This window comes from Melanerpes formicivorus, unplaced genomic scaffold (assembly GCF_026170545.1).
Source record: "Melanerpes formicivorus ecotype bairdi unplaced genomic scaffold, bMelFor1.0.p_v2 SCAF_4, whole genome shotgun sequence".
Taxonomy (NCBI): domain Eukaryota; kingdom Metazoa; phylum Chordata; class Aves; order Piciformes; family Picidae; genus Melanerpes; species Melanerpes formicivorus.
Genome location: NW_027142356.1, coordinates 36,729,831 through 36,743,775, shown reverse-complemented (window position 1 = coordinate 36,743,775; position 13,945 = coordinate 36,729,831). Strand labels below are relative to the sequence as shown.

The 13,945-nt window shown below is 48.6% G+C and overlaps 1 protein-coding gene across 1 annotated transcript in view; it reads right to left on the bottom strand.

The window, feature by feature from the left end:
* Positions 1–13,598, bottom strand: part of ATP10D (ATPase phospholipid transporting 10D (putative)) — a 39,471-nt gene extending 25,873 nt beyond the window's left edge. The window contains exons 1-5 of the mRNA XM_068137761.1: positions 13,424–13,598; positions 6,640–6,946; positions 3,936–4,130; positions 2,244–2,448; positions 628–713 (exon numbers count right to left, since the gene is read on the bottom strand). Coding sequence (XP_067993862.1) covers positions 628–713; positions 2,244–2,448; positions 3,936–4,130; positions 6,640–6,908 — 755 coding nt within the window. The 5' untranslated portion in view covers positions 6,909–6,946; positions 13,424–13,598. The remainder of the gene's footprint in view (positions 1–627; positions 714–2,243; positions 2,449–3,935; positions 4,131–6,639; positions 6,947–13,423) is intronic.
* Positions 13,599–13,945: the final 347 nt, after the last annotated feature.

Here is a 13,945-nt window from a genome sequence, read left to right as displayed (position 1 = left end):
GAGACCTTCAAGATCATCGTGTCCAACCTATCATCCAACACCACCAAATCAACTAAACCATGCTAGTTGGACTTGATGATCTCTGAGGTCCAACCCTGCTTGATTACAGAATCAAGCTTGCTTCTATGATTCAATGATTCATTTGCTTTCCACCTCACAGGCTCACAGGATATCAGGGGTTGGAAGGGACCCAAAGAGATCATCGAGTCCAACCCCCCTGCCAGAGCAGGACCACACAGCTCAGGTCACAGAGGAACACATCCGGAAGGGCCTGGTGGTTGTTGTTGTTGTAGTATAGGCATAACACTCAGCAGCCTGGAACTCCAAACTGAGAAATTACAGGCTGACAAAAAGCTGCACACAGCCTTCTGGGACAGCCCTACCTCCTCTCCCCTGACACACATTGATTAGTTAGGAGATGTGACAGGAGCTTGCTGTAGCTTGGAGGTCGCTGCACAGGGCAACCACCTCTGGGGGTATACTAGACAGAAAATTAAGGGCAACCTTATGGCCTCCAGGATAGCTTGTGTTTGTTAAGATAGAGATTCTGCATCCACCTGAGCTAGTCTGGCAATTTTCATTCTTGGGGGTGGGGGGAAGCAATTTCAAGGCACCACAGGTACTTACACGAAGCCTCGGAAGCGATTGAGGTCGTCGTTAGGACTTTCACATTCGATTCTACTGGAAAAGTTTTCTGGATCAATCTCAGAAGCCTAAAGCCACAGGGGGAAAAAAAAACACAAAGGGAAAAAAAAACCCCACCAAAATAAGAAATAAGTCCAGAGAACTCCCACAAAATATGATAAAAAAAATACACAATCCTAAATTCCTGTGTTAAAATGGAGTAATAACATCTGGAAAGCAAAGGTCTCCCCACAGTTTTGGGTTGTATCATGATAGGTCAAAAATAAAAGAGGCACCACCTCCTCTGCAAGCAGAGTCTCTTCCTGACAGCCATTGCCTACCATCCCCTGAGCAAGGTGCTGCCTGTGCTGACACAAAGCAAGCAGGCAGGACGTTCTCCATGATATTTGAGCCTCACCAGTGCTGAAGGAAGAGCTGTTATGAAAGATTTGTAGCCAGGTGGGGGTTGGTCTCTTCTCCCAGGCAACCAGCACCAGAACAAGAGGACACAGTCTCAAGCTGCACCAGGGGAGGTTTAGGCTGGAGGTGAGGAAGAAATTCTTCCCAGCAAGAGAGCTTGGCCATTGGAATGTGCTGCCCAGGGAGGTGGTGGAGTCACCATCCCTGGAGGTGTTTAAGAAGAGACTGGATGAGGCACTTGGTGCCATGGTTTAGTTGTTTAGCTGGGTGATACATAGGACTTGGTGATCTCAAAGGTGTTCTCCAACCTGTTCCAGGCTTCCTCATGGTGCAGAACTTGGTCCTAACATCTAATCTAAATCTGCTCTTCTCTAGTTTGAAGCCATTGCCCCTTGTCCTATCGCTGCAGGCCTTTGCAAACCATCTCCTTGAAGGACTATAATTGCAGCTAAAAATACATTTGCAACATGAAAACAACCAGTGCAAGAGGGAAGACGACATCTGCTCCTGCCTCCAGGTCTTCATTCAGGACAGACCTTCCCCCTAGAGAATTCCAAGTTCTCACCCACGACGTGACACACACCATAAATGACATTCACCTGAATAGTTACTCTGACTGGCTTGCAGTACTCAAAAATAGATCTCTTTCGTTCCCTCTGGGTTAAATGAAGACAGAATACAGAATTAACCAGGTTGGAGAACACTTTTGAGATCACTGAGTCCAACCTATCACCCAACACCATCTAATCAACTAAACCATGGCACCAAGTGCCTCATTCAGGCTCTTCTTAAACACCTCCAGCAATCGTGACTCCACCACCTCCCTGGGCAGCACATTCCAATGGCCAGTCTCTCCTTCTGGGAAGAACTTCTTCCTAACCTCCAGCCTAAACCTCCCCTGGCACAGCTTGAGACTGTGTCCTCTTGTTCTGGTGCTGGTTGCCTGGGAGAAGAGACCAACCCCCTCCTGTCTACAACCTCCGTTCAGGGAGTTGTAGAGAGCAAGAAGGTCTCCCCTGAGCCTCCTCTTCTCCAGGCTAAGCAACCCCAGCTCCCTCAGCCTCTCCTCACAGGGCTGTGCTCCAGACCCCTCCCCAGCTTTGTTGCCCTTCCCTGGACACCTTCCAGCATCTCAACATCTTTCCTAAACTGAGGGGCCCAGAACTGGACTTTCATCACTATGAGCACACAATTATCACCTGCTCTGAATATCCTCTCACCACCTGCCTCTGCTTCAGGTTGGTTTCCCCATCAAGGCCTGCAGTTTCAATGTAACAGATGCCATCCAGGTCAGTGGAGTACAAGAGCACCATGTCAGCAGGAATGATCTCGTTACGGGAGAGCCGGATGAAGTCTCCAACGCTGACGTTCTTCCAGCGTTTCTCTATGTATTGCTTCTCCTTCCTGGAAGAGAGAGTAAAAGCAGCCACTTCTTAAAACTGCATAAACTGAAAGCTCAGAGAAACACACTGTAACTAGAAAAATCATTCTAAATATTTAAGTTATTCTTCCAAGTCATTAAAATCAACCTCTGATGAGACAGCCTATTAGCTCAAGGTGAGTATAAATCATAGAATCATAGAATCATAGAATCATAGAATCATAGAATCAATAAGGCTGGAAAAGACCTCAGAGATCAAGTCCAACCTCTCACCCAGCACCATCTAATCAACTAAACCATGGCTTCAAGTGCCACATCCAATCCCTTTTTGAACACCTCCAGGGATGGTGACTCCACCACCTCCCTGGGCAGCACAGTCCAATGGCCAATCTCTCTTTCTGGGAAGAACTTTCTCCTCACCTCCAGCCTCAACCTCCCCTGGCACAGCTTGAGACTGTGTCCTCTTGTTCTGGTGCTGCTTGCCTGGGAGAAGAGACCAACCCCCACCTGGCTACAACCTCCCTTCAGGTAGTTGTAGAGAGCAGTAAGGTCTCAGAGTAAGGTCTCAAAGAATCATCCCTGGGGTCCAAGCCCTGGTTTTCTGGGAATTACATTCTAGACACTCTCCCAGAATAATTTTATATAAAACTCATTCCACTTGCTTTCACAGAATGGCTTAGGTTGGAAGAGACTTCAGAGATCATCTCATCCAACCTCCCCACCATGGGCCAGGATGCCTCTCTAAACCAGTCTCGGCTGCTCAAGGCTTCGTCCAACCAGACCTTCAATATCCCAAGGAAAGAGGCAGCCACAACCTCCCTGGGCAGCCTATTCCAGAGTCCCACCACCCTCATACTGAAAGACTTCTTCCTAAGATCCAGTCTAAATCTACTCTCCCTCAGCTTCAAACCACTGTTCCTTGCTCCTGTCTCTAGACACCCTGATGAAAAGTCCCTCTGCAGCCTTCCTGGAGGATCTCTTCAGGTACTGGAAGGCAGCTCTAAGGTCCCCACAAAGTATTCTCTTCTCCAGGCTGAACACCCCCAGCTCCCTCAGCCTGTCCTCATAGCAGAGGTGCTCCAGCCCTTGGATCATCTTTGTGGCCTCCTCTGGACTCCCTCCAACAGCTCTATGTCCTTCTTATGTTGGGGACACCAGAACCAAACACAGTGTTGGAGGTGGGGTCTCACCAGGGCAAAAAGGCAGAATCTCCTCTCTTGCCCTGCTGCCCACACTCCTCTTGCTGCAGCCCAGCACACAGTTTGCCTTCTGGGCTGCATGAGGGCACTGCTGGCTCCTGGTGAGCTTCTCATCAAACAACACCCCCAAGTCTCTTTCTTCAGAGCTACTCTCAACCCACTCTGCACCCAGCCTGGATTTATGCCTCCCAACCCTTCCAACATAAATAACTGTATAATTCCATGAGTACCCAGAAAGCAAACCAAAAGATTTATCAACAACTTTGCCACACAGAATCAAAACACAAACCAGAAAGGCTTCTGTCTCTCACCTGCTATAAACTTTGGTTACCAAGTTGTTTATCTGTTTGTCCATTTTGTACCTTGAGTAATCTTCCAGGCCATCTTTCACCGCAATGATGGTCAGAACTGCTACTAGAGGTAGCATTGTAATTTCTTTTTGGAAGGCTTCAACCAGAGGAACCCAATTCAGGACAACTAGAAATAGGAAGTACAAGTTGGCAACTCTGAAACAAAGAGGAAATGCAGGAGTTAGCTGTGCTAGCAGTCATCTTTATCCCTCCACTTCATGCTGCATAAACCCTTCAGTTAGCAGTCATTCATCTTTTCTTCACCCCAGCTGCAACTATGGAAATCCTGCTGGAGGATGCTGTGTGGCAGTGTTGCAAAGAGTAAGGGAGCTTTCAGTAACCCCTTGTATTATCTAAAGTATATTTTGTAATGTATAAATTGCATGTAAATGTATGTAACTATTGTGTAGCTTTTATACACATTCATTATATTAATTACATTTTATAACTTGTAACTTTCATATCATGGAAGCATAGAATTGTCAGGGTTGGAAGGGACCTCAAGGATCAGCCAGCTCCAACCCCCCTGCCGTGGGCAGGGACACCTCACACTACAGCAGGTTGCTCACAGCCACATCCAGCCTAGCTGCAAAAACCTCCAGGGATGAGGCTTCCACCACCTCCCTGGGCAACCTGTGCCAGGCTCTCACCACCCTTATGGGGAACAACTTCTTCCTAACATCCAATCTCAATCTACCCATTTCTAGTTTTGTTCCATTCCCCCCACTCCTATCACTCCCTGACACCCTCAAAAGTCCCTCCCCAGCTTTCTTGGAGCCCCCTTCAGATACTGGAAGGCCACAATTAGGTCTCCTGGGAGCCTTCTCTTCTCCAGACTGAACAGTCCCCAACTCCCTCAGTCTGTCCTCATAGAAGAGCAGCTCCAGCCCTCTGCTCATCCTTGTGACCCTTCTCTGGATACCTTCAAGCACCTCCAGATCCTTCCTGTAATAGAGGCTCCAGAACTTGACACAGTACCCCAGGTGGGGTCTCACCAGAGCAGAGCAGAAGGGGAGAATCACCTCCCTTGACCTGATGGCTATGCTTCTCTTGATGGAGCCCAGGCTCTGGTTGGCTTTCTGGGCTGCAAGTGCTCACTGCTGCCTCATGTTGAATTTCTCATCCACCAGCACCCCCAAGTCCTTTTCTTCAGGGCTGCTCTCCAGCCAGTCCCTGCCCAGCCTATATCAGTGTCTGAGATTGCCCCGACCCAGCTGCAGGACCTTGCACTTGGTCTTGTTGAACCTCATGAGGCTGACATGAGCTCACCTCCCCAGCCTGTCCAGGTCCCTCTGGATGGATCCCTTCCCTTCAGCCTGTCTGCTGCACCACACAGCTTGGTGTCATCAGCAAACCTGCTGAGAGTGCACTCAGTGCCACTGTCCATGGTACCGACAAAGACATTAAACATGACTGGTCCCAGTACTGATCCCTGAGGGACTCCACTTGTCACTGGCCTCCACTGGGACAGGGACCCATTGACAGCCACCCTTTGGGTGCAGCCATCAAGCCAGTTCTGTATCCACTGAGTGGTCCATCCATGGAACCCATCCTGCACCACATGATCAGCTCAGCACTCAAGAGCCAACACTGAGTGGCGCTGAAGGGACTCTGGCCAAACAACACAGACCTTTTCAGCAGGGACAGGCAAGTGGGGAGGAAGAATACTTTTCTATCAGCTGTCCATACAGCAGCACACCTTGAAATGAAAGGGTCCCACTTGAGAAGCATTACCCCCATGAAAAAAGCAGACGGTTGAGTCAGTCATCAGCAAGTTTGCAGATGACACCAAGTTAGGAGCAGATGTTAGTCAGTTAGAGGGTAGAAAGGCTCTGCAGAGGGACCTCGACCGACTGGACAGATGGGCAGAGTCCAATGGGATGGCTTTCAACAAGTCCAAGTGCCGAGTGCTGCACTTTGGCTACGGCAATCCCATGCAGAGCTACAGGCTGGGGTCGGAGTGGCTGAGAGCTCCCAAACAGAGAGGGACCTGGGGGTGCTGATCGACAGGTGCCTGAATATGAGCCAGCAGTGTGCCCAGGTGGCCAAGAGGGCCAATGGCATCCTGGCCTGCATTAGGAATAGCGTGGCCAGCAGGAGCAAGGAAGTCATTGTGCCCTGTACTCTGCTTTGGTTAGGCCACACCTTGAGTCCTGTGTCCAGTTCTGGGTCCCTCAGTTTAAGAAGGACATCGAAACACTTGAGCGTGTCCAGAGAAGGGCAACAAGGCTGGGGAGAGGCCTTGAGCACAGCCCTGTGAGGAGAGGCTGAGGGAGCTGGGATTGTTTAGCCTGGAGAAGAGGAGGCTCAGGGGTGACCTCATTGCCCTCTACAACTCCCTGAAAGGTGGTTGTAGCCAGGAAGGGCTTGGTCTCTTCTCCCAGGCGAGCAGCACCAGAACAAGAGGACACAGTCTCAAGCTGTGCCAGGGGAAGTTTTGGCTCAAGGTGAAGAGAAAGTTCTTCACTGAGAGAGTTGTTAGCCATTGGAATGTGCTGCCCAGGGAGGTGGTGGAGTCACTGTGCCTGGAGGTGCTCAAGAGGGGATTGGACGTGGCACTTGGTTCCATGGTCTAGTCATGGGTCTGTGTTGATAGGTTGGACTCGATGATCCTCGAGGTCTCTTCCAACCTTAGTGATACTGTGAGACTGTGATTCTGGATTACCTGTGGAACTGTTCAAACAAATTCCGGGGTAAAAAATTCAGCAGCGTGTACTTCGTGGTCCGGATCTTGTTGCTCATGTACAATTTGGATACCTTTTCATACTCTTCCTTAAAATGCCCCAAGCAGGGTATCACTATCCTGTGCTTGCCAGGAGGTTTTGATGATTGATAGCACTTGTCATTTGAATTGCTGCTGCTGCTGCCTTCTCCACCCTCTGCGGATATCAGTCGCTGCCAGCGGTACCGCGCCCAGCAGATGGGATCTGCCATGGTGCCTGATGTCCTCTAGGCCAAGGAGGGTCCTCTACCTAGAAACAAGTTAAAAGACATGTTGAGATAAGCATTAATTCTTCAAATGAATTAATTAATTCATTTGCAAGCAATTGATTCTTCAAATGAAAGGTCAAGTGCCAGGTGCCACACATTGGCCCCAGCAATCCCATGCAGAGCTACAGGCTGGGGACAGCATGGCTGGAGAGCAGCCAGGCAGAGAGGGACCTGGGGGGTACTGGTTGACAGCAGCTGAACATGAGCCAGCAGTGTGCCCAGGTGGCCAAGAAGGCCAATGGCATCCTGGCCTGCATCAGGAATAGTGTGGCCAGCAGGAGCAGGGAAGTCCTTCTGCCCTGTACTCAGCACTGGCTAGGCCACACCTTCAGTCCTGTGTCCAGTTCTGGGCCCCTCAATTCAAGAAAGATGTTGAGATACCTGAATGTGTCCAGAGAAGGGCAATGAGGCTGGGGAGAGGTCCTCCTCTGGACCTGCTCCCGCAGGTCTATGTCCCTCTTGTGTTTTAGGTCCCATAACTGGACACTGCACTCCAGGTGAGGCCTCAATAGAGCAGAGCACAGTGGCAGAATCTCCTCTCTGGATCTGCTGGCCACACTTCTTTTCATGCAGCCCAGGCTGTGATTTGCCCAAGTGCACACTGTTGGCTCATGCCCAGCTTCTCATCCACCAGTACCCCCAAGCCCTTTTCTGCAGGGCTGCTCTCACTTTCAGCATCCCCCAGCCTATACTCATATGGAGCCCCAGCCTATGTGCAGGACCTCATCTGAACTTCCTTCACTCTTCCAGGATCTTAGCTTTTGATTACTCTGTTCAAAATGCAGAGCATTTTTGTAACAGCACCTTGTGGAAGCAGCCCAAGCACCAGCTTCCTGGGCTGCAGACACACTGCCAGTTCTGCAGAGAATAGCATTTTGAAAGGAGTCCTTATCTCAGACTCTGCAGACCTTGCTGATGTTTAACAACCTTTATTAAACTGAGGAGCCAACAACACAGCAATAGGCAGCCTGAGACTCAAAGTGAGGAATCCCCAGCAAAAGGCACTGAGTAGCTCTCATGAACAAAAGCTCTCTTCCTATTCAACTAGAAACAGCCCTGAGAATTTTTACCAGCTGAGAGGATGGATGAAAAAACTTCTTGCCAATGTTTCTCCTCTGTTCACCTTAGCTCAACTCCCAGCAACCTACACAGTCTCAAGCTGTGCCAGGGGAGCTTTAGGCTGGATGTTAGGAAGAAGTTCTTCCCAGAGAGACTGGCCATTGGAATGTGCTGCCCAGGGAGGTGGTGGAGTCACCATCACTGGAGGTGTTTAAGAAGAGACTGCACGGGGTGCTTGGTGCCATGGTTTAGTTGCTTAGACGGTGTTGGGTGATGGGCTGGACTTGATGATCTTTAAGGTCTTTTCCAACCTGGTTAATTCTATTCTATTCTATTCTATTCTATTCTATTCTATTCTATTCTATTCTATTCTATTCTATTCTATTCTATTCTATTCTATTCTATTCTATTCTATTCTATTCTATTCTATTCTATTCTATTCTATTCTATTCTATTCTACCCTACCCTATTCCATTCCATTCCACAAAGCTTTCCCCTAATATCCAACCGGAGTCTTCCCCTCATCAAATTAGGGGGGTGCATTGCCGTCCTGTCATCAGTAGATGTGGATAGCACTTGACTGCTACAATCTTAATGTCTTGGTAGACTGCTACCACACACATGAAACTCGGGTTCCTCTTTGGAAACCATGTGAAGGGAGAACAGGAACAGAAAGAAACCAAACCTCTACATCGCATGTCCTCTCAGCAGCCCCCAGCAGTTCCCCCACGAATTACTGCTCTCCCAAGGCCCTTCTACAGTGCCTTCCCCAAGCCATGCAGGCAACCACTCTGATGAGAAAAGAAAAAAAAGATAATTTTTTTCTCAGTGCTAAGCCTTCTGGTCTCAAAACCCATCACAAAAATCACAGAATGTTAGGGGTTGGAAACAATCTCCAGAGACTGAGTCCAACCCCCCGCCAAAGAAGGATCACCTCGGGCAGGCTGCTCGGGAAAACATCCAGGCAGGTTTTGAAAGCCTCTAGAGACCTCACAACCTCTCTGGGCAGCCTGTTCCAAGGCTCTGCCACCCTCACCATACAGAAGTGTCTCCTCATGCTGAGGTGGAACCTCCTGTGTTCCAGCTTGTACCTGTTGTTCCTTGTGCTATCACTGAGCACCACCGAAAAGCGCCTGGCACCTTCAGGCTACAACCAATGCCAAGCAATTGCTGCCCAGGAAGGCAACTATGTCTGGGACTTCTCAAAGAAACAAGAAGGAAGTTGTGAAGATTTTCCACAATACATGGTGTCTTCTTATTTCCACAGCATGTGACATCTTGGTCCTGTGCCACCTATGCTAGATTCTATGGTCCTGCTTTGGCAGGGGGGTTGGACTCAAAGATCTCCAGAGTTGCCTTCCATCACCTAACATCCTGTGAGCCTGTGATCTTCATATCCTTGCTCCATCAAATCTTACTGCATGGGGGACAGTCTCCAGAGGGGATGTTCTCTGCATAAAGGCTACTACCTCATTTTAGTCAGGGTTGGTCTGTCTCCCAGAGATGGAACCTCTGACATCTAGAAGCTGCTACTTCACAACAATGAACTACTTCTATGGCTGCCACCTAGTCAGATACAAATATCCATCTGTAGACATGTGAAAAAAAGCTGCCTTGATGAAGAAGCTCTTCCCCATGAGGGTGGTGAGACACTGGCACAGGTTGCCCAGGGAGGTGGAAGCCTCATCCCTGTAATTTTTTAAGGCCAGGCTCGATGTGGCTCTGAGCAACCTGACCTAGCACGATGTGTCCCTACCCATGGCAGGAGCTAGATGATCCTTGAGGTCCCTTCCAACCCTAACAATTCTATGATTCTATGATTTGCAAAGAGTCTGAGAACAAGTGTAAAGCTTGGAAGGTAGCTGGACCCTCAGAAATGCTTAGGGACTGCAGAGTATGTTGCCAGTGGAGCCCATCCTTGGCTATTCAGACCCCTTCGATCCACCTACAGCTCCTAAAGGCCAAATGAACCCTGACCCACCTACAGGGGTCAGGACTGGCAAAGAACATACTGAAAATTAAAGGACTTTAAAGGGTGACTGACTGCAATGAGGTACTCTCTCTGTTTGCAATCACCAATTTTGGCAGTTCAACTCTTAAACCCCCTCAGACTTCTAGCTTGTGGATGGCATCCTTAAGGCTTGGCTCTTCTGAGGAAAAATCCACTCCTGCTGTGACAAATCAGCAACTTCACCAGCAGATTCCCTGCAGTGAGAGGCCTTTTAAGAGAAATGATTGCTTTAATTAACAGTATGCTGGATTATCAAAGGGAGTTTTCCTTTTCTTCTTTGTCCTCTTAAATTTATCAGTCTCTTTCAAGCTTCACTCTTCAGCATGAGTCACACAAGGCGGCTCGGTGCGATACTTCTTTGTTTGCAATGATAATTCTTTGCCCAAGGGCAGTAACCAGGCTCATTTCTATACACTGTCAAAATGTGCAACATCCTGGTGGAAAACTTCACTCAGTGAGCACACCACAATTTCTCAAGATGCCATATGAGCCAGTTACTTGAGAGCAGGGTGGATCTCTGAGGAAATCTTGCTGGCTTTCCTAAGATCAAACAAAGAAGCATCTGATACCAGTGACTTCTGTGACCACAAGCAGCAGTAAAGGAATCACAGAATCATGGAAAAGACCTTTAAGATCATCATGTCCAACCATGGACCCAACACCATGCCCTCTAAAACCATGTCCCAAAGTGCCATCCCCACATGCTTCTTGAACATCTCCAGGGATGGTGACTCCACCACCTCCCTGGGCAGCCTGTTCCAATGCCTGACCACTCTTGCAGGAAAGAAGTTTTTCCTAATATCCAACCTAAACCTCCCCTGGCATGATTTCAGGACATTTCCTCTTGTTCTGTCACCTGCACTCCAGAAAACAAGCTCTCAGGGCTAATGGGAACAAAAAGGCTTTAAATGGCTGATCCTGCTCACATAGCAGACAAAATAACCTCTACAGCTAAGTCAACTTGAAAAGCTCAAGAATTACATCAGCAACATGCAAATAAAGATAGGAAGAGAGAGAGAGAGTTAAGACTCAAGCAAAACAGAGAGAGGAAACATGACAAAATTTCAAAACCTCCTAAATTCTAACTTTTTGGCTTTTATAGCTTATTGCTATTTGTAGCATTTGCTAGCTAGTGACCACTGTTTAAAAACAAAAAGAGAGGGTAAGAGGGCAAGAGGTGGAGGAAAGAGCTGGGGGAGGAAAAAGAGCTGGGGGAGGAAAAAGAGCTGGGGGGAGGAAAAAGAGCTGGGGGGAGGAAAAAGAGCTGGGGGGAGGAAAAAGAGCTGGGGGGAGGAAAAAGAGCTGGGGGGAGGAAAAAGAGCTGGGGGGAGGAAAAAGAGCTGGGGGGAGGAAAAAGAGCTGGGGGGAGGAAAAAGAGCTGGGGGAGGAAAAAGAGCTGGGGGAGGAAAAAGAGCTGGGGGAGGAAAAAACAGTAGAGGGAGACAAAAGGAGTAGAGGGAGACAAAAAGAGTAGGGGGAGATAATAAGAGTAGGGGGAGACAAAAAGAGTAGGGGGAGACAAAAAGAGTAGGGGGAGATAAAAAGAGTGGAGGGAGAAAAAAGAGTAGGGGGAGATAAAAAGAGTGGAGGGAGAAAAAAAGAGTGGAGGGAGAAAAAAAGAGTGGAGGGAGAAAAAAAGAGTGGAGGGAGAAAAAAAGAGTGGAGGGAGGAAAAATGTTGAGGGAAGTCAGAATTCTCAGCACTGGATTGAAGCCAAAGGTTTACACTGCAATATGCAAGTGCTGCTGAAGAGCAGTCACCCCCCACTGCATGCACATCCTGACACAGTTCCAAAACCTCTGCCCCACCCTTCCTCACCCTCCTTCAGAGAAGCTAAGTTCAAAAGTGAACAGGAAATATCAGATTAGTTGTGGGCACTGCACTTTTCTGCCAGGATCCTCAGTGTATTATTGGACCAACTCTTTAACTCTGCAGAGGGTTGTATAGGCAAAAATAACCAGCACAGAAGCACCACAACAGCACCACAGTGCAAACACTGGATAAGAAGCAGCAAGTAATCTCTTACGGGGGCAATGCCAAGCACAAAAATGGGCTGTGCAAGGAGTGGCTTGAGAGCAGTCTCAAGGACTTGGGGGTGCCAGTTAAGGAAAAGCTCAACATGAGCTAGCAAGGCTCACTGGCAACCCAGAAGGCAACCATGTCCTGGGCTGTATCAAAAGAAGTGTGACCAGAAGGACAAGAGAGGTGATTCTGTCCCTCTGGTCTGCTCTTCTGAGACTCCACCTGGAGCACTGTGTCCAGTTCTGGTGCTTCCAGCAACAGAGGGACATGGAACTGCTGAAGCAGGTCCAGAAGAGGGCTACAAAGATCATAGATAGTATCAGTCAGGGTTGGAATGGACCACAAGGATCATCTAGTTCCAGCCCCACTGCCATGAGCAGGGACACCCCACACTAGATCAGGCTGGACAGAGCCTTGTCCAGCCTGGGCTTAAACACCTCCAGGGATGGGGCCTCAACCACCTCCCTGGACAACCCATTCCAGGGCTTCACCACTCTCATGGGGAAGAACTTCCTCCTCACATCCAGCCTGGATCTCCCCACCTCCAGCTTCATTCCATTCCCCTTAGTCCTATCACTACCTGAGATCCTGAGAAGTCCCTCCCCAGCCTTCTTGTAGCCCCCTTCAGAGGGGCCTGATGATCAGAGGGTTGAAGCCCCTCCCCTATGGGGACAGGCTGAGAGAGTTTGGGCTGTTATCTGGAGAAGAGAAGGCTCTGGGGACACCATACAGCAGCCTTCCAGTACCTACAGGGGCCCTACAAGAAAGCCTGAAAGTGATTTGTTACAAGGGCTTGTAGTGATGGAAGGAGAGAGAATGGATTGAAGCTTGAGGAGGGCAGATTTAGACTGGAGATTAGGAAGAAATTCTTCACAGTGAGGGTGGTGAGACACTGAAACAGGTTGCCCAGGGAGGTCATGAATGCCCCCTTTCCCTGGAGGTATTCAAGGTCAGGCTGGACGAGGCCTTGAGCAACCTGGGCTAGTGGAAGGTGTCCCTGCCCATGGCAGGGGGGTTGGAAGTGGATGATCTTTAAGGTCCCTTCCAATGCAAACCATTCTATGAATCTATGAAAAAAGTGAATCAGGCAACTAACCAGCACCTTGGAGGAAAAAAAAGTATCAGGATTTCATACTCTGCCACAACAGCCCCTGAGTCATCTGTGACACTTGATGAAGTCACTCTTTGCAAATGACTTTTTAAAACTCATTTGCATTTCCCTTTTCAAGTAAGGATTTATGAGGCTTTGAAGTTGAGAAATCTCTTCTGCATTTTGACTCCTCTTCTAAGTATTTTTCTTCTTATTCCTCATTGCATTTGGATCAGAATGAGGCTCAGGGGAGACCTTATTGCTCTCTACAACTACCTGAAGGGAGGTTGCAGCCTGGTGGGGGTTGGTCTCTTCTCCCAGGTGAGCAGCACCAGAACAAGAGGACACAGTCTCAAGGTGTGTCAGGGGAGGTTTAGGCTGGAGGTGAGGAGAAAGTTCTTCAGAGACTTCTTAGCCATTGGAATGTGCTGCCCAGGGAGGTGGTGGAGTCATCATCCCTGGAAGTGTTTAAAAAGAGACTAGATGAGGTGCTTGGTGCCATGGTTTAGCTGATTAGATGGTGTTGGGTGATAGGTTGGACTTGATGATCTCAAAGGTCTTTTCCCACCTGGCTAATTCTGTATTCTGTCATTTTTACCACAGGACAGATCACCACTACACACTACCCATGTCTCACCATCCCATATCACAACAAAGAAGCCTTTAATAACTCTCTGCTAGTGGTGATGCTGAGAAAAGCCCTGTTTTAAATGGTCTGTACCCTAAAAGAAGGACCTCATCATAAAGTGCAGTATGAACATTCTCCTGTATGGATATTCCATGTCCAAAAGTTGTTTT